General features: G+C 39.3%; 1 protein-coding gene across 6 annotated transcripts in view; it reads left to right on the top strand.

Moving 5' to 3' along the window:
• The first annotated feature begins 2104 nt into the window (after window positions 1-2104).
• The window catches only part of exoc2 (exocyst complex component 2), a 42653-nt gene continuing 25925 nt past the window's right edge, over window positions 2105-18832 (top strand). For 3 of the 6 annotated variants that reach the window (XM_029500310.1, XM_029500309.1, XM_029500305.1), the window contains exons 1-6: window positions 2105-2142; window positions 9584-9748; window positions 11437-11613; window positions 13194-13320; window positions 14679-14792; window positions 16759-16883. In XM_029500310.1, coding sequence (XP_029356170.1) covers window positions 9631-9748; window positions 11437-11613; window positions 13194-13320; window positions 14679-14792; window positions 16759-16883 — 661 coding nt within the window. In that variant the 5' untranslated portion in view covers window positions 2105-2142; window positions 9584-9630. Of the gene's footprint in view, window positions 2143-2353; window positions 2392-3609; window positions 3641-7404; window positions 7479-9583; window positions 9749-11436; window positions 11614-13193; window positions 13321-14678; window positions 14793-16758; window positions 16884-18832 lie in introns of those variants that run through there. The other 3 variants (XM_029500307.1, XM_029500308.1, XM_029500306.1) reach the window with 3 other exon arrangements.

The raw sequence follows: 18832 nt of genomic DNA, 5'->3' as shown, positions 1-18832 counted from the left end.
AGTGATCTTTGACATTGAGGGATTCATGCTTGTTTGATGTCTTACAGTTAAAATGCCCTGCACAGGAAGGAAGTGCTAACCCACTGGTGCCTGTTCCATCTTCAGGAGCTCGATGGGAGGGAGGGAGGATTTCAGTGCAATATTTACAGTGACCTTTTCCTCTCACTGGCCAGGGGCCCATGGGAAAAAACTGGAGAAGACAAACAATGAACAATAGGGTTCAGGGATGAGCAATGGTGCCAGCGCAGCTTGTGCCATTACAGGATGTGTATTAAAGAAGACTGGGGGTCACAGCAAGGATCAAGGCACCAGCGGTTCTCCTCAGGCTCACACCTGGGATACCTGCTCAAACAGCCTGTTCTATTTCAAAGCACAACTGGCAGTCATATACTGTTTGCTAAGTCAAAATACTGTCTGCATATAATATGTCATCTTAAAGGGGGTGTTCAGTAGTCTGGGAGATTGGTGTGTTGCTTTCTTTATGAGAATAAATTAAGGAGGTCCTTTTTACTTTCATATCTGCACAGTAAATGCTACCACCTTCAACCAGTTTATTACAATTATCAGTTAATCAAGAGAAGTGTATTAATTTGTGATCACCATTTCACATGCAATGGACAAATATGAGCATAATATTAGTCTTAGCAACTTGGTAAGAAGGCAAAAAGGTATCTGTAAACTGTTAAGATCCTCTTTTAAGAAAAAGCTCAGCATATTGGATAAATAGTAATAGCTTGTATGAATGAAAACATCAGATTTTATTCCCAAATGTTACATCAAATCTCAAGACAAGACATGTAGTGCCCCCAAGTGCCTACTAATTTGTAAATTCCCTAGTTGGTGTGATATGCCACTAATGCATTCATTGGCAAAGGCTGTTCCAAAAAGGCCAAGATCAAAATCTTCCAGCGTCACTGCTTTAAGTTGATGTTTACATAGACAAACAGCCCCTGTGTTGCATCAGCATCTGTGCAAACTCCCAAGTCACAGTTTGATCCCTCACTTATCAGATTATCCCGTCTAATTGGACAATATGGTTTCCCTGGGGATTGGGCCTTGCCTTATCAGAGAAATTCTTTCTGCCCTGCACAATTTGGTGAGATAAATGTAATGGTATCAGCATTCTAGTGTGTGCCTGGGTGGTCCCTGTTGCATTTCTAATGATGCTGCGCCGTTCCCAGAACAAGTGGAAATACCTCAGTGATGCACCGTGAAAAGAGAAACGAGGAAAGAAGCAGAGCTCCCACTGGGCTTCAGAATTCTCACACAAGGGCATCTAAAACTTCAGAGGGACATGCATTCAGGCTGATAATGGTATTTTCTGAGACCTAAGTATCATTACATATCAAGGCCCCACAGAACAAATTGTTTATTAGATGCCTTTCTTCTCAAAAAGGATCATCAAGTGAGCTGTGCAGATGCAACGATTTTAATGTTTTCTGCAATTTTAAAGTCAGAAGTGAAACCAGATAAATTTGGCCAGCTTGTGGACTAATGTGTTCACATTAATCATGTTTTATAATGGTAGAAAGCTTGTTTTGCTGCAGTAGCAATAATAAAACCTTCCTGTATACAGAAGCAAAAATAGAAGAGCAACAATGTAAAAATGATTAATTTATTGTTATTGGTGCATTTACTTGTGGGTTGTGTTTTACTTTCCTGTGTTTTGTACACTGTATAAGTATTTCAATCTACAGCTATACCTTATATTTTATAAAATGTAACCTTATTAAAAAGATCAATATGCCTAGAAATACAGTTATAAAGTGCTATAACAATGTATACATGTTCAAATAAACTGTATTTTTAAACTGCACTCAAGGACAGCAACTGAACAAATAGTAAAGTTATGCATTGTTATTTTTGAAGATACAGAAGATACAAAAATTGCTGGTCAGCAACATTGAGTAACAGTGCAGTGTCAATCTAATTGCAAAGTGACACGCTGGTAAACCAAAGCCATGAAATATACCCATGGAATTAATCAGTCAAACTGTTTGGGATTTTAATCTGTGATATTTGTTTTATTGCGTGACAATATCGAACATTTAGTTTTATTCTGAAGGCTATTGCTGAGAACTCAAAGCCGGAAGTGCTCGAAGGAAACAGGAAACGGTCGCTACAAGCAAGCCGCTGTAAGCTGTAAGTCGCTCTCTTGTTCACGATATCTTCCTTTTAAGACGTGCACTGCAGAATCAATGTATCTGTGACATGTCGGGTGGATGTTCAAGCTCTTCATAGGGCAACAACGGACACAAATAGCAGCTTCTGCTGAACCTTCCAGAAGACCGAATTAGTTTGCTAGCTAACGGAGGTTAGCCTCAGCAGTTAGCGTTGGCTGTCAGATTCGTCAATAAAATGGAAATCCTTCTCTGGAAGATGATGGGTTCGGTGTGTTATATCTGTGTTTTGGGTCTGTAAAATATTATTGCTTCTGTTGTCATTTTCACTGTCTTCTCGGCAGTACCAGTTGCTCAACCAAACTCCATTGAAATATCTTTCAATTTAACACTTGATGAATTTTGTTTAGCGGAACATATTTTAAGACTTTACACAAACGGTCTATGCACTCTGATAAAATCGGTCCGTTGTTAATATATTGAAATTATTTGCATGATATGATAACCACACCACATTGTCTCGTGTAGATATATCTGTTTTTACTCTTTTATCCGCCGTGAGTCACATAGAGAAAAGTATTGCTATAAACATTAGTTGTGGGGCTCAAAGAATAAATAAATATTTGCTCACCTGTAAACGCTACAATGCATTTAGCTTAAAAAACATTCCACTGACATCATTATAAGAAATACTAAGAATCTGTAAAACCTAAGCAGTCTTATTAGCTCAAGTGAGGGGTATAATATTATAGACTGGCTGTCATTGCGCTCAGTTTGCAAAAATATGATAAGAGAACATATTGTGTTTTCATTCAGTTTCAACATGAACCATAATTTGAGTGGTTGAAAATATTACATGCAGTCATGTGTATTGACGCAAGGCCATGAACTGATCTCATTTCAATTTGTTGTTTTGTCCTTAAAATATTTTTATGTTAAAACTAAATGTAAATCTTTGTGAAGTATCTTTCACTTTTAAAATGTTCCCATTGTTAATTTGAGATGAGGGAAGCTCGGTTTCAGTTGGAGCCTTTAGATCTAGATTTACATGTTCATATGTTTCTCACTTTATAAATGTAAAGACTCTTTAAAACACAATTTCTTTTAATAGAGCTGTACCTTACTATCAGTGTTCTTTGAACTGATGGATTGTGTGAGAGAGTTAACGAAGGCAACAGACTGACAGGTTGATAGCAGGCAGGTGCCATGTCACAGGGATAAGTTGTCATTGAGCTCCTCCATCATTTGACTTGAAGTCCTCAGCCTTGCAGTGAAAGTCGACAGAGCTGTATGTTTAAGTTCTTTCTCTTCCCAAAAGTCAGCATTGCTCATTGGGGGAAGGTGGGGGAAAACTACGCTGATCCATTTCCTGCTCCCCTCCCAGGGCTCTAATTGAAAAATTTGGGTGGCCTTGCTTGTTTGTTTTGGTTGAATGTCGTGGGTATTTTTTTTTTTTTTAGGCTTTTCTTCACTACTGCCGCTCCATAGACCTTGGGATGAATCAAGCATCCGGGTTCAGGGTGAGACTTTTTTATGAAGTGGTGCTTCTATCTCATGTCTGCTCTTCACAGTCAGCCCCACCTGGTAGTTCCCCCTCCCCCTCGCTGACAGGCTCGCAAGGCTAATGGTTTTCACAGTATGGTTTCTGTGAACCAGTCAGACCTGGACACAATGTTCGAGTTGGGAATCAATCAACCAGACAGCTCAAATAGACAGACACAATACTGATTGAGTCAGCCCTTTGAATAAAAGTCCCAGCAAGATTCAGGTATATTGAAACGGTTAATAGACAATTGATTTGCTGCTTTTTGTTATAATTGTAAACAGGGAAAAGGGATGTTGTGACAGAGGTTCCACAGCAAGAAGGTTGTGGTTTCGATTCCTGGGCCTGGGGCCTTTCTGTGTCTGTGTGTGGGTTTCCTTCCGGGTTTCCTCCTACAATCCAAAGACATCATGTTTGGGTTAATTGGTGATTCTAAATTGTCCGTCAGCTTGAGTGTGAGTGGTTGTTGGTCTCTGTCTGTCTCTGTGTGTTGGCCCTTTGATGGACTGGCGACCTGTCTAGGGCGTACCCTGTTGTTGCCCAAGATGAGCTAGAATTGGCTCCAGCAACCTGGAAACAGAAAAGCAGTAGAAGATGAATGCATGAATGAGTGATTAACAGATTGAGTAACTATTTTCCATAACGCAACATTTATTGTCATTGCTTATGCATCATATAAAAGTAAATTTTTTTTGACATTTTATAAAAATTAATTGAGTGATAACTGAAAAGAATTAATTCCTTAATGAATATGCTGTAAGCATGTTGTAATTTAAAATTGGACGTAAGTAGGGAAGGTTTTTTTTTTTTTTTTTTAAACACATAAAACAAGCTTTACTCGTGGAGGTTCAAATCTATCCATTTCACCATGTCATTGGGCAGAACTGCCTGCCTCCAGTCTCTAAATCCTCTGAAAACGCCATCCCACAATGGCAGGCCATTACTTAATATTTCTGTTTATTGTTGCAGGACTTTTATATGGGGAATTGGGGACTTCACTTTGTTTGGCCTAACTCTGAAAAACACTTGAGACTGACAAACAAACAAACAGACAGCTCTAAAGATAACAAACCCTCTGGGCAGACATCATGATGGTAGGATAGGGAGCCGGAGGCACACATCTGATCACTCTGTCCGTTTTCTCTGTCACCAAAGACTCTCCATGAGCCTTGGGACTCACCACTTGCAAAGAAGATGCTGACTCATTGTGGAAGAACTCATTAACTGGCCAGTGTACACAGAATCTGTTTTCAAACACAACCTGCACAGTTCATTCTGATCCGATCCATTTATGTGAAATGTGATACAACTGACACATATTATGGTCATTTTTTTTAGTCCATCTGCTACATTACCCTCTCCACATCTCAGAGGCATGTGGTGGCCAGGATGTGAACGAACACTGGGCAGAATTGTTACAAGCTCCACCCAACTTGTGTGATCAGGCCAGTCTTCTCAGGCTGGGTCATGTTTGGCCCGCTCTGTGCATTCAGAGGAGTCAGAGGAGATCTTTGATGGAATTTGGTGTTTGTGTAATGTTGGGGAGCACCGAGTGAAATGGTGTTAGCGGTAATGGGAGGAGGGGTCGGAGTTGAGCAGCCAGCGTAGTGCGTTAGCTCCTGTAATGGGCGATGGAGGGGGTTGTGGGTGATGAACTGTCTAAATGGGTCCCATTGTGCCCCATATACCCATCATCTCTTTTACACACACACACACACACACTTGCCAATCACTGCCATATGTGAATCACCTTTGAGCTCTAGGTAGCGTCTGATCCACAGTATGAATGACTTATTCATGAGATGGCCATTGCAGTGTATGTCTTGATATAGTGGGTCAGGGAAATAAATAACTGTCTTTATTGTGATGTGAAGTTGTTGAGTTGTTTTTTTTTTGTTTTTTTTTTGGCTGTCATTTAATTATTGTCTTATGCTTGGTGACAGTTCCAAGCCCAAAGTTATGGTCACGGATTTCTTATTTTGTTTGACCAGCAACAAAATTACACACAACCCAGATAAGTGGAGAAACTGGAGTCAGATAATGTTTGGCATTTTTGCCTTTTCATAAATTATTTTAACAAACAATAGTATTAGATTTCATCAAAAAAATATGTTTAAAACCTAGATAAATTTCATTAGTATTAGCAGACCTTTAGTGCAATTATATCTTGCTGGTTTTATCCCAAGCAAATTGTAATTAAACCTGAGTTTTGGATTGTTTTTCTTGTGTGAGGAGATTTATTTTGTTAATGGACAATAGTGACATAGAATTAATTGCAATCAATATAAATGTCATTATTCAAGGTTTATTTTTGCACATGGTGATGTACAGCTCCATTGCATCACGTTAGTCACCAAACAACCCAAAAGGGGCTGGTAAAGCCACAGAGAGGGTAGAAAAAAATGCTCTATGCACCTGGATTTCTCCTGAAGCCCCTAATGGCCAGTTGGACTATGGCAGAGGAGAACTTTAGATTCAGCCCCCTTCAAATACCACTGTGCCGACTATTAAGCCCAGTGGCATGTTACAGTGAAGTGGGTTTATTTTGTTCGTTGAGAGCTTTAATCAAAGTTTTTTGCTTTGTATGGGATTACTCCAACATGGTGTGGAGAAAGGGTTGTCCCATTTTTGCAGTGCTGCAAGAAGATCCCAAGCCTCAAACCTCCACAGCTACCACACTGATTTGAGCCAGCCCTGCTGTTTGTTAGTCAGCCTCCAAGGAAAACAAACCTGCTTTTAGCAATATTACCAGCAAGAGGAGAGGAAAACGTTGGTGTTGAGGGGTGTAGTAGCATCATGGTTGGAAGAGAACTGAGTAAGTGAAAAGGGGCTAAATCTGTTTCTGTGTTGTCATTGATTCAATTTAACCTGCACAAGTCAACATGGTTTAAACCATGATGGAAGAAAGTTGGGTACAGTCTTATGGGAATCCTCTAATGCCCCCTAGAGGTTAATTACTTTAGCCCCTTGTGGAAAATGCTGCCTACCTCAAAAGTTTCCAGCTGAAACCTTTTTTTTTTTTTCCTTCTTTATTTTTTTCTCTTCCACATGCTACTTTTACGAAAAATACATTCAGTTAAGGCCTAGTCTGTATAAAGTTATAGTTTCTATTACCTAGTTTGCAGGCTATTTGTGATTATATGTGACATGAGACTTGTGTGTCCTTAGTTTCTGTGTGACTTTCTGGGAGTTTTCCGTGTGCTTGTGTGTGTTTGTGCAAGTGTGTGTCCACGCTGGTGTTATAGAGAGGGGTCTGGGCAGTGTTCCCGTGTCCATGCACAGCCCCCAGAGTAAAGTAAACACAGCGGCTCTTTTCTCATCCCAGCCGTCAGCAGGCTCTCCCCAGGCCTGTGCCAGAGACCACACACCCAGACCACACATGCGCACACACACACACACACACACACACACTGTCCAGACTTCTCTGCAGATCCTTCCATAGACTCGCATACACGCAGACCACACAACACCAGCTTGGGCCCCTCGCACGCAATGTAGCTGAACTGTCATTCTGACCATGGTGTCTGTGTGTGTGTGTGTGTGTCTGTGTGGGCAGGTTATCTGTGTGTTTGTGCACATGTATTTCCAAAATGATGAGGGGATAGGATAGAAACACTCCTGGAAGCAGAATCAGAATTATACCAAATAAAGAGCCAAGTGCTCTGCCCCTCACCACTTCCTCTCTAAACATGTGGGATTGATGAAGGATACACCAAGCTCTTGTTTTAGGCCTGTTAACCTCTTATCTTCTTCATGTCAAATTCGTAGCCCCTCCATTTCCTCTGACAAGCGCAGGGCTGCAGCAACAACATGAGGTAAATCCTGTTGGAGTTTTCTCGTTAACTCTAGGATGTTAGGGTGACAGAAGGGGGAGGTAGAGAAATCTTTCCCATAAAGTTTATTTGCAACTGGAGCTTTTTAGGTCAATACATTTGCTGCATTTTGGTAGCCGATTCAAATGCTTCTGTGTTGTTTTGTTGTGTGTGTAATGGCTTCATATATGAATTCCCACAATTTCAAACCTGTTGATGAATACTGGAATGAAAATGGGAGATCCTGTGATATGTATTTATAACGAGCCAAATATTCAGCAGCTGGTAAATCGTAGAATAAGGAAGTTTTATGTGCTTAGTTCTGTTTTTGATGATGAAAAGATGCTTTTGCTGAGTGTTTAGTGTTAAATGACTAAAGAACTAAAGAGGTGTGTGTGTGTGCGTGTGTGTGTGTATTCAAATGGATTGTTCGTCTAAAGTACAATAGTTCCTTGTTTATTTCTATGGAGATCATTTATCTAATCATCCATCTCCTATGAAGCTGAGAGATTTATAATGTTTAGGGCCAGGCAATATATTGCCATGTTTTGTAATGCACATATGACTCCCCACCCCCCCAAAAAAAACAAACAAACAAAAAAAAACCAGACTTCCTTTAGTGTGATATTTTATTTATTTATTTATTTTTGAGCAATATCTTGAAAGACCTTATCTTTACATGTTTTATTTGACTACGTTGTTGGCTAAGCTCACTGTTGGCCCTTTGTGAATTTCACAATATTTTAGACTAAACAATACATTGATTAGTAAAAAATATTCCTAGATCAACTGTTGAAGTAATTTCAGCCTGCACATGTTGTTGGGTGCTTTGTTGAATTTCTAGACTTTCTTGTCAGGAAAGTCTGTTAAACAAGTAGACTAATCAATGTCGTGCTCTGTCAGTTTAGATTTCCTTCGATTTTGGAGCCCCTGTTGGCTCACGCAAGTCTTATTACACCCCAGTCGTAAACCTATAACTAATTAGTGACCATAAAAGCTGTGTAAAGGCGTTACCATCATGAGCTTGCCACAGGTCCGCTCCGTGTAAACTTCTGCATTGTTAGTCAAGACCATGTTTTGGCTGCGGAGCAAAAGGGCGGAAGCCTTGTTCAATCCGTTTCAGAGAGCCTGGATCTTTTGGCCTTCTTAAGACCTGGCAGTAATTTCTTAAACATCTGTGCTGCTGAAATACATCCTTCAAATTTTTCTTTTGCACCCTTCTTCTTTTGCAAAGTCAGAACATGAACTGATTTTCATGGGTCCTCCTTTTCTGGTACCATACTCTGTGCTGTATTGTTTGGGCTTATGTGGAATGATTGGGGAGGCCAGGTTTATTTATCCTTCGCTGTGAGGTTTACATTCTTCCTTTCCTCCCTGCTCTCTCTCTGCTCCTTCATTCTTGGCTCCCTTCTCTATTTTTCCTATTATCTGAGAGATAACTGCTGCAAGGCATACATTGGAGACCTCCAAGGTGGGATATTAACACGAGCTGCCAGCCAAATTCTACTCATACTTTTGCTATCCCCATTCAGTTTCAAGAAACTAAGTATGTGGCAGCGTGATAATTAAAAAATAACTGTATGCGAATTTTCAAAAACAATTGAATCTATTTATTATTATTTGTATAGGTTTCACGGTTCACAGAAACAGGGATGATACTATTTATTGTGTACTCCTTAAGGAGGAATTTCAATAGGGATAGAAGTACTGCTCTATATAACCTTTTGAAAAATGTTTTGTTTGTTTTTACTATCCCAATTTTCTGTTATATTTTAGTAAACTGTCATCTTCCAGAGCTGTAACTAATGATTATTTTACAATGAATATAGAAAGCTCAGACTAATTTCTTTAAATTGCCTTTCTTTATGATCAACATATGTAAAAATAATTAAAATTATGCTTTTATTGCAAGTTCTGTGAACATGCAAAACTCTTGATTCATTTTCTCCCAAGAGAGTTATTGATTCGCTGATGGATTTGCACTAATTTTCTCATTTCCTGAGAACTCCAATTTGTGTTAATTTAACTGTCAGTGCATAGTTTGTTGAGATTTGTTTTACTCACCATGCTCTTGTAACTTTGATCTTGCTCATTCTGTTATTATCCAGGTCCAGGCGCTGATCAATTTGCCATTCCTGTCTGTCCTCAAGCAACCATGTCTCCTGCCCGTCAGCCCCCGCTTGTCACGGGGATCTCGCCTAAAGAGGGTGCCGCCTGGACCAAAGTCACCATCCGTGGCGAAAACTTGGGCACAGGCCCAGCTGACCTCATAGGTAATACATTTATTACCACACATCACCATTGTGGTCAGCATTGGAGCTTCTGTCTTCTCTTTTATTTGTTTGTTTGTTTTTTCTTTTTTCAAAACTTTTTTCAGAAATGTTTTTTTTTTTTTTTTTTCGTGGTGAATAAAGGTTAGTCCAGGAACTGTTCTCCTTTCATATTTATCTTTCGTGCTAAAATATGTCTAAAGTTATATAAAAGTGCTTTGTAGTATTTTTCTATTTTAATGTGTTTTAAAGATGTGAAGACATTATGTAATCAACATTTATTTGTTTTACTGCTAATAATAAATCCAGGGGAGAATTTTTATTGTTTATTTATCTGTGGGATTTGGTTTATTTGAAGGATGGTTGACAGTTATTTTTATCAGTTGATTTATGATCCATAAGAGAGCAGGACGCCTTATTCTTTGAAGGATTTAATCTCTTTTACACTATTTAGCTTTTGCTTTCAGGGCAATTTAATAAGGTAATAAGTCTTAATGACCTGCATTAAAAGCAAGTTAAGTTTCAATGATGCATTTCTATGTAGACAGTTTGTTCTCAACTGTTTGCTTTTTTTTTTTTTTTTTTTTTCAGACATATGCAAAAATTAACTAATAATTTAATTTAAACGTATTGCATACATGAATGAAGACAATTGTTGAGCCACAATTCACAATTATAAATGGAGATACATCCTTTGTAGAATCCTTGTGTGCAGTCACACATCAAAGTGATAGTAAAGTAGTTTTCCTGCAACTTTTTCTGCTTCCCAAAATTTTTTTTTTTTTAGGTAATATTTAGATTACTCTATGCCTAGTATGAGAAACATAAGCCCTTATCAACATGCATTAATGTAAAAATATGTTTGCTTGTTTTTTCCATTTGCTGCACTGATTAACTCCCTCCATCTTGTTCTGGTTATGTGTTCGTCACACTTTTTCTATAGTGATATTTTCCCTCGTGTTTGCCAGTTTCTCAGCTAAAGCTGCTTCTCTTAGGTTTTAGTGGCGGTGGGACAGAGTACTCACACATACTGCTTGGCAAACCGTGCCTTGGCCAATGATACTGGTCTATTTCTGACAATGAATGTCCCTGGGGCCTGGGATTAGATAATTATATATGCACAACTGTGTGTGAGTAGTAATGTGTTCAAACAAAGTGACCAGTGAAGAACAGAGGCAGGAAATTGGACTCTAATGAACATTTTATTCACAGTTTTATGGGCTATTTGTTGATCAGCTCTTGCAAGCATTTGTAAGGTTTGATTATACACATGTGAAGCTTTCTGAATCCCCTCAGCTGGAAACATCAGTGTAATCCCTTTGTGTCCAAATAGTTTTTAAGAGGGTTTAGAAAGATGACGACAAATGTATGGGCCAAGTGCACATTGTGCCAGTAATGAGCCACTTAGCACTGAAGTGACACATGTTAGCTTAAGGGAGCTGAGTGAGAGGAAGGAAGGTCGTAGCCACCCACGCCCATCATGACCCCAGCTTCAACTTTGACCCCTTGTGACAGTTTTGACTAAACGTGCTGATAGACACCAATTCTATCTGAGTGCCTTACCTCTTGTTACTGGTGTCTGTGTCTGTGTGTGTGTGTGTGTTAGTGCTACAGTTTGTTTATTTTTGCTGTCACCATGTGTCTGTATCTTTCACCTTTAACGCATTCTCCCTCTCTCTCTTCCGTCTCAGGTCTGTTGATCTGCGGCCATAACTGCCTGCTGACAGCTGAGTGGATGTCAGCCAGCAAGATCGTGTGCCGAGTTGGTCCTGCTAAAGACGACAAGGGAGAAATCATTGTCACAACCAAGTCAGGAGGCCTCGGCACCTCCACAGTCTCCTTCAAGCTGCTCAGACCGGAGAGGATCAGTAAGACTAAAATGATGCAGAATAAGTAGTATCAGCTTCAGTTGTAACTATTTACAGTAGCAGTTCATCTATTGGTTCCTTTTTTAAATAATCAATTTATTATAGTCTCGAATGTCATAAAGCAGCCTGATAAAATTCCTCAGAACTCACAGGGATATCACAAAATGGTGTTTTATATTAGCATACGTGGAAGTAACAGTAATATAAAACAAAGAAAATCAAAAAATCCTCAAATTTAAATGTATTTTCTTTCCAAAAACCATTTATCAGCAATAATAAAAAAAGAGATAAAAAAAACAATAATATTGTAAAAATTACAGTACCAAAATCATTGCACCTGCGATATGTTTGATAAAGGCACCATGTGTCCTAACAGAACATAAATGAGGCATTGTGGTGCCAAAGAGATGCCCTGGCCTATGAATCATGCTTGTTGGATACATGATAATTCTTGTATTTACTCCAGTGAAAATGAAAAATAATTATCGGAAATAACTGAAATCGACACTCATGTCTCACAATATTAGCAAAAATGATCATAATATGGTGCTTTTTTTGCACAGTGTTCAGCCTGAATGGGCATGTATTGTGTTGTATTCTGTGGAATGACCAACAAATCTTTTTTACACTCTCGCCCAGTCAGCTTTTACAGGATGTTTTTTGTTCCAAATCAAGTTTTGTTGTTTTATTTATTTTTTATTTTGTTTTCATTTTCTAACATATATATATATATATATACATATATAATTTTTTTTTTTTTTATACCCCCCCCCCCCCAAAAAAAAAAAAAATAAATAAAATAAAATACATGTTTTACCAAAATGAATAAAAGAGTCCTCAGATCATCACGGTGGGTGGGTGACAGCACCACGCTGTGTCTACATTTTAACAAAATGTATGCGAAAATAAAAAAAAGATATATATTTTGATGGATTTTGGAAAAGTGCAAAAAAATAAATCAACAAAACATTGAGAAACGTGTTGACTAAAATGATAAGTTGACCATACATCAGTGATATTAGAAAATCAGCCCGTGTTTTTTTTTTTTTTTTTTTTTAACTTATTTTTTTTTACTTTTATAAAATCAAGTGTGTAAACATCAACACATTTTTTCAGTCCCCTAGTAATTATCCCAGCATGTTTATGAGGAAAATATTATTACTATATACAGTTGCATATATTTGGTCAAATTGGTGAAAGTGTTTATTTTCATAATTTTAGGTAAATGCACTGTCAAAATAATGATGAGGTTTCTTAATTTTCTTTTTTCCTGTATGTTTTCACCGGTTACCTTGAGCTCTGTTTACAGCTCTTCTAGGATTTACAAACAATTACATTGTCAAGTAGTTAAAAAGTAAAATACAGTATAAGGTACAAAAAGAAGAAGAATAAATAGATATTAAGTTTAACAAGTTTAAGAGTGTCAAGACTCAAGTGTTTCCAACGTAATATTAGTCAGATTGAATGTGCATGTTTACACGTGTGCAGTCAACAGAGAGACTGTGCTGTGTTTAAGTACATCTGGGATGTGTTGTTGAACTCAGTGACGTGTGTCTCGTCTGTCCTGCCCTGTCCTGCAGGTATCCTGGACCAGTCTGCTGTGTGGGTGGACGAGATGAACTACTACGACATGAGGACTGACCGCAACAAAGGCATCTCCCCCCTCTCACTGCGACCCAGCAATCCACTAGGCATCGACATAGACAAGTACAGAGCAAGAACTTACAAATACACAGAGAAAAATGCTCAGCACAATCACACTACCATAAACACATGCGCTCGAGTCATTGAGTCATGGTTTACATCCCTAACAGAAACAAACTCTCCCCATATGTAAGCGTTTGAAATATTATGCCAACGCAGCAATGGCTGAACAGCCTCTAACCACTGCACAGAAGAGGGATTGGAAACAGAATGATTGTGTAAAAAACGACGACGATAGAAAGGGATTTGGAAAGATCTAAAGCAGTGACCCATAAGCACGTATGCAAACCTTCTCTGAGGCAGCATGGAGCCTCCCACGCGCCTGGCAGGGAGTGGAGAAGTTGTAATATATAGTTTGTGTTGTCAGATTCTGGCATTCTAGGTTAGTGTTTGTTTGGTTTAGAGGGGCTGGGGGCAAGTGACTGCACATGACCAAAGATCGCCATAAACAGGGCATACCATTCACTCCCCTCCAAGGGTCGCGTTAAATATCCAGCACAGAATCCACACAATTCTCTTTGACGCTAATGCAAGAACATGCAGTCTGAGAACCAGGAGTTGATCTGTTACATGATGACATTCAAAAGCAGGTGGTATCTTGTTTGCTTAAAAGCACCACCCCGTAGTCCGCTCTTTCTACACGTTTGTGTACATCTTTATGTAGTGATGTCACTGGATGTTGATTTAGCTGTAGCAATTTACAACAGCTTTTAGTAACGTCATACTTGGCCCAGTTATAAAAGCATGTAACAAGTGGGGACTGATCCATTGCTAAATGAAATGGAGTGGATCAGAATAAAGTAGTATATACGTATGTATGGAATGAAGTTTGAATGAAGTATACATACACACATGCATAATGTGCCCTGTGTGCATCAATGTGTGCACGTGTGCAGCACAAAGTGCGTGGATTTTTAGTTTGGCCTACTGTAGCACTGTGTTGGTTTCTGTACTTGTGTGTAACTGCTTACTGGGTGGTAATGGTGGTGGTTAGGGCTTAGTTTGTGTAAACCACGGGTCATTAATAGAGATCAAGACTCCCTTATGAGTACTGGGGTCCTCCAGGGGCACCTAGGCATCGCACACACTGCGCTTCCCACGCCAATCTCCCTCAGCCTGGCTAGTTTTTGGCTGCACACTGCCCCCTGCTGGAAGCCAAGATGAAATTCTAAATTCTTCTCAACAGTTTATACAATTCTTTGGGCTTACTCATTCACAGTTTGTATTAATATATTTACTACAGTTATGATGCATATTTTTTGTCTTAGTGTCACTTCTGTTTGTGCTTTTTTTTTTTTTTTTTTGCCCCCTTATCAATTTATTCAACATCTTTTCATCTTTGTTTATTTATCCTCTCCCAGAGGCAAAATCTCACAAAGTGACATGGAGCAAACATTTCCAGGAATGAGTGGCGACTTCACCAGTGAGAACTTCTCAGCCACCTGGTACCTCATAGAAAACCATTCAAGTTCCAGGTAAATCCTTCATCTTCAACCAAAATCTTTCAATAACTATTAATAAATAAGAGGAGAAAATATTTTCTCCTTAACCGACCAGATACTTTTGCTAGTGTCACTAGTTTTCCTTTATCTTGCCCTCTGAATATAGTAGGCAAGATACAGGAGGCTACAGGGGGATGTGGAGGTACTAGGCCCTCCAGAAAAACATGAGCCAGGGACTGAGCTGCCAACAACTGCTGGTTTCTAGGTTTTCCAGTAAACTCTCCTTGTGGGGAGGTGTCATCACTGTCAGATGAATCTATGTGAAAGAAATTTTGTCTTGCACGCTCACACCAATTCAATATTGTCATTCAGTAGAATTACAAAGTAATTAATTAAATTCATTGATCAATCAGTTCGAAAATGTTTTTATGAATATATGTCATAGTTTAATTTCAAACTTGAATATAATTTTATTTAATGATACCATAAATAAATATTTAGTCCTGGTGATGATAAAATGAAACACAACATCAATATAACTGGCTGATGTATTAAAGACCAAGGGACTAATTTAATGATCATTCATTTATTCATTCATCCTCTACTGCTCTTCCATTTATGGATAGCAGGGGATGCTGGAACCAATCCCAGCTCACATTGAGCAAGGGGGGAGGGTACACCATCGACAGGTTGTCAGTCCATCACAGGGCCAACACATAGAGACAGACAAAGACAAACAAACCCTAACCCCGAACCTATCACACCTGAGGACAATTTGGAACATCAATTAACCTAAACATGATGTCTTTGGACGGTGGGAGGAAACCCACGCACACATGGGGAGAACTTTCAAACTCCACAAAGAAAGGGCCCAGGAACCAAACCAACAACCTCCTTGTTGTGGGGCAATGGCACTAACCACTATGCTCCTGTGCTGCCCATTTATTGATCAATTAATCAATGAAATAATTGTTATTAATTATAAATTTAATTGAATTAGTTGTTTGACATCCTTTGGTGCAAAATGGGAGTTACAAATTACTGAATTGAAAATACAAAAGAAGGCAAACATGAAGAAGATAGAATTAACCTGTTTTTGTTGTTGTTGTTTGAAATTTATTTTAGTTTTTGTTCCTTTCATTTATCTACATGCTGGTCAGCTTGTCATTTACAGCAGCGGTCCCCAACCCCCAGGCCATGGACGGGTACCGGTCCGTGGGTCTTTTGAACCAGGCCACACAGAAAGAATAAATAACTTACATTAATTGATACATGAATAGCACCATTTTTATGCCGATCGGATCATTTTATTTTGTTGCGTTTATCCGCCACACCTTAAAGGCCGTCCATGTAAATATTGTGTGACATTAAACCGGTCCGTGGCACAAAAAAGGTTGGGGACCGCTGATTTAAAGAACAGTGAGGTGAGGTATGTAGATGAGGCACTCCACTGACCCAAAAGCCCTGGTCTCAGTTGACTGTCATGTCAGGGCAAAGGAGAGTTATTTTGGACTCTCCTGGCTTTCTCTCCCCCTCCTTAGCCTCTCAGTAACCCAGACCCCGGGATCCAGCGTGATGAGGGGCCTCTGTTTGGACCTCATTGGGTGACTGTTTCTTCCTGCAGAGGAAACCTCACTCAAGACTCTGACACACAGACTCACACGGGCCACAGATGTGTGTTTAAAAATTTCTCTGTGCAGACATACATAGATCTGAATATGTCCTCCTTAGGAGTTGTGTAGTCAATCATCATATCATATTATCCAACAAATTGCTGAATAATATGAGGATATTATAGTGCTGAGATTTGCAGTTCTTGTTTTCTCTAATCTTTTTAAAGTCAGAGTGTTTTGGTTTTGGACTGTGGGTAAATTAAAGTATCCTAGCTCCCTCTGAACTCTGGGAAAATGTAGTGTGCGCTGATAAAAAAATTTAAGGAAACTAATCATTAATTCCAGCCTTTATTGACTCGGAAATCTTGCTTTTATTATTTCCTCAGTTTTGAACAGTTGAAGTTTGCAGCTAGTAACCTGAAAAAGCAGGCTACTAAGAAGAATGAGGGGAGTCTGGCCTATGTGAAGGGAGGTCTTAGTACGTTCTTTGAGGCCCAGGACGCTCTAGCAGGTAAGAAGGATTAACATATTTTTTACTGCTGGGGAAGCGCACCAAATGGTCTGCAATAAATACAAAAACTTCCAAATCATCACTCTGAGTCTCTGTTCAGAAAGCGTTTAAATATTTTTGGAAAGTGTGTGCCTGCGTGTTGGGATTTTTCTTTTCCCCACTTGTGGCTTAGCAGTGGTTGATTAAAGAGCCTCATTTGGATGCTGTGCGAACACCCTCCACTTTGTACTGCATTAGCACCAGCCAACCACAACACAGCTAATTCACCTTCATCGAAATGAGATCAGCTCTCACCTGTCACACACAGTTTTACTTGAGTCTCCCTAGAGTCAGGAAGTGGGCACACGTGCATATACACGTACACACTGGTTGACCTTACAGTGCCAGAAAGATTATTAGGTAGCTGAGACTGACTGCTGTCGCTCTGCCAGGTACCTCAAATCAATTGTTCGCTTCATCATTCATACTTTTGTCTGTTTACTCGCTGCTCCCGCCATAGCCACTCAGTTACTTCCACTTACTATTTATACATCCACTTTTCTGCCTCCATCATTATTATTATTGCTTTCCGTATGTTTGTGCCCTGGTTGGGACTGAGGCAATGTTTTCATTGTTAGTGGCTGAATCTAAATAAACGGAGCAGCCCAACACAATGCAGGCCAGAGTATTAGGACTGATAGTGCTGATAAGAGATCCAATATGACCAACAGGAACAATGCACAGCCATTCTCACGTTAAGACTGAGTGTCCCTACTGTGCCCACTGCACCAATGGGAAGTGTAATGTCTCCACTCATGGAGGAAACAGAAACCATGGATGGACTCAAGTGACCTGTGAACATAGATGTTATAGTGATGTTTTGTGACAGGATGGGATTCATTATATTGACCTGATTGTAAGACACTCATAACACCTTTTGCATGAATGAATACTTTTTTAATTAAACATGATAGGTAGATGTAGCAGAAAGTCATTTTAATTAAAACAACATAGTAAGCAGTGAAGTGGTTGATTTGATTCCAATGAATCATTTCCCAATGCTCTGATATTTAGCAATTTTTAGTAAAGATGCCTCAGCCATGACTCTAAATTAATGCTAATTAGATTGTGCAACTTTGACCAAGTGACTATAAAATAATGTGATAGCAACACCAAACCGATTTACGCTGTAAGTGTGTTTTTTCAGAGTCAGATTTTTTTTTATATAAGTTGTATTTCTTGTTTTTGTGAATTAATTTCCATACTGTTCTTGCGCATTTCACAAATGAAGAAAGCTACAGGATGTACTAATCCAAAGTTGAGAGTCCATAAATGTCTACTCCTTCAATATTGTACGCCTCCACAAAAAAAAAAAAAACGTCCTTTGTGTAGTGTGTTTACATTGAGATGGTCAGCAACTAGTAGGGGGTTAGTTCACACGAAACTTTCAAAACAAATACTCACTCATAGTGTCCCACAGTGCATCATGAAAAGTGGTATACAGCCATACAACACAAATACATTTTAAAGTCAAGTGAACAAAACTGCTGACAGGTGTGTGATACTGTAATTTTGCACTTGTCATTTCTGGGGAGTGCACAATGGTGGTGTGTGATTTGAGTGTACTGCACGTGTGTGTACTGACTCAAGTGTCCAAGCTGAGGTACAGCAAGTTCTCATAGCTGAGTCTCATCTTGTCACCAGGACTCATTACAGGACTACAACATCCTTTCTTGGCCAATTTATCGCTCTTGGTCATAAAATAAAGTGGTAGCCCAGAGTGGACAGCTCAATTGGAGGTAACACTAGGTCTGGTCAGCCAAACCGACATACCAGCTAGCAGACTGCTAACAGCCTGCCAGTTCAAGACAGCTCTGTAATAGCGCACTTGCCAAGACTGGTTAGTACAGCTGTTTGAGCAACTGTGAATCCCTTCTTTGTGTCTCTGCAGCGTTTGACAATTAATGTTG

Source organism: Echeneis naucrates, chromosome 4 (genome assembly GCF_900963305.1).
Source record: "Echeneis naucrates chromosome 4, fEcheNa1.1, whole genome shotgun sequence".
In the NCBI taxonomy this organism is placed as follows: domain Eukaryota; kingdom Metazoa; phylum Chordata; class Actinopteri; order Carangiformes; family Echeneidae; genus Echeneis; species Echeneis naucrates.
Note: the sequence above shows the minus strand (reverse complement) of the source record. Positions and strands in the feature narration are given on the sequence as shown.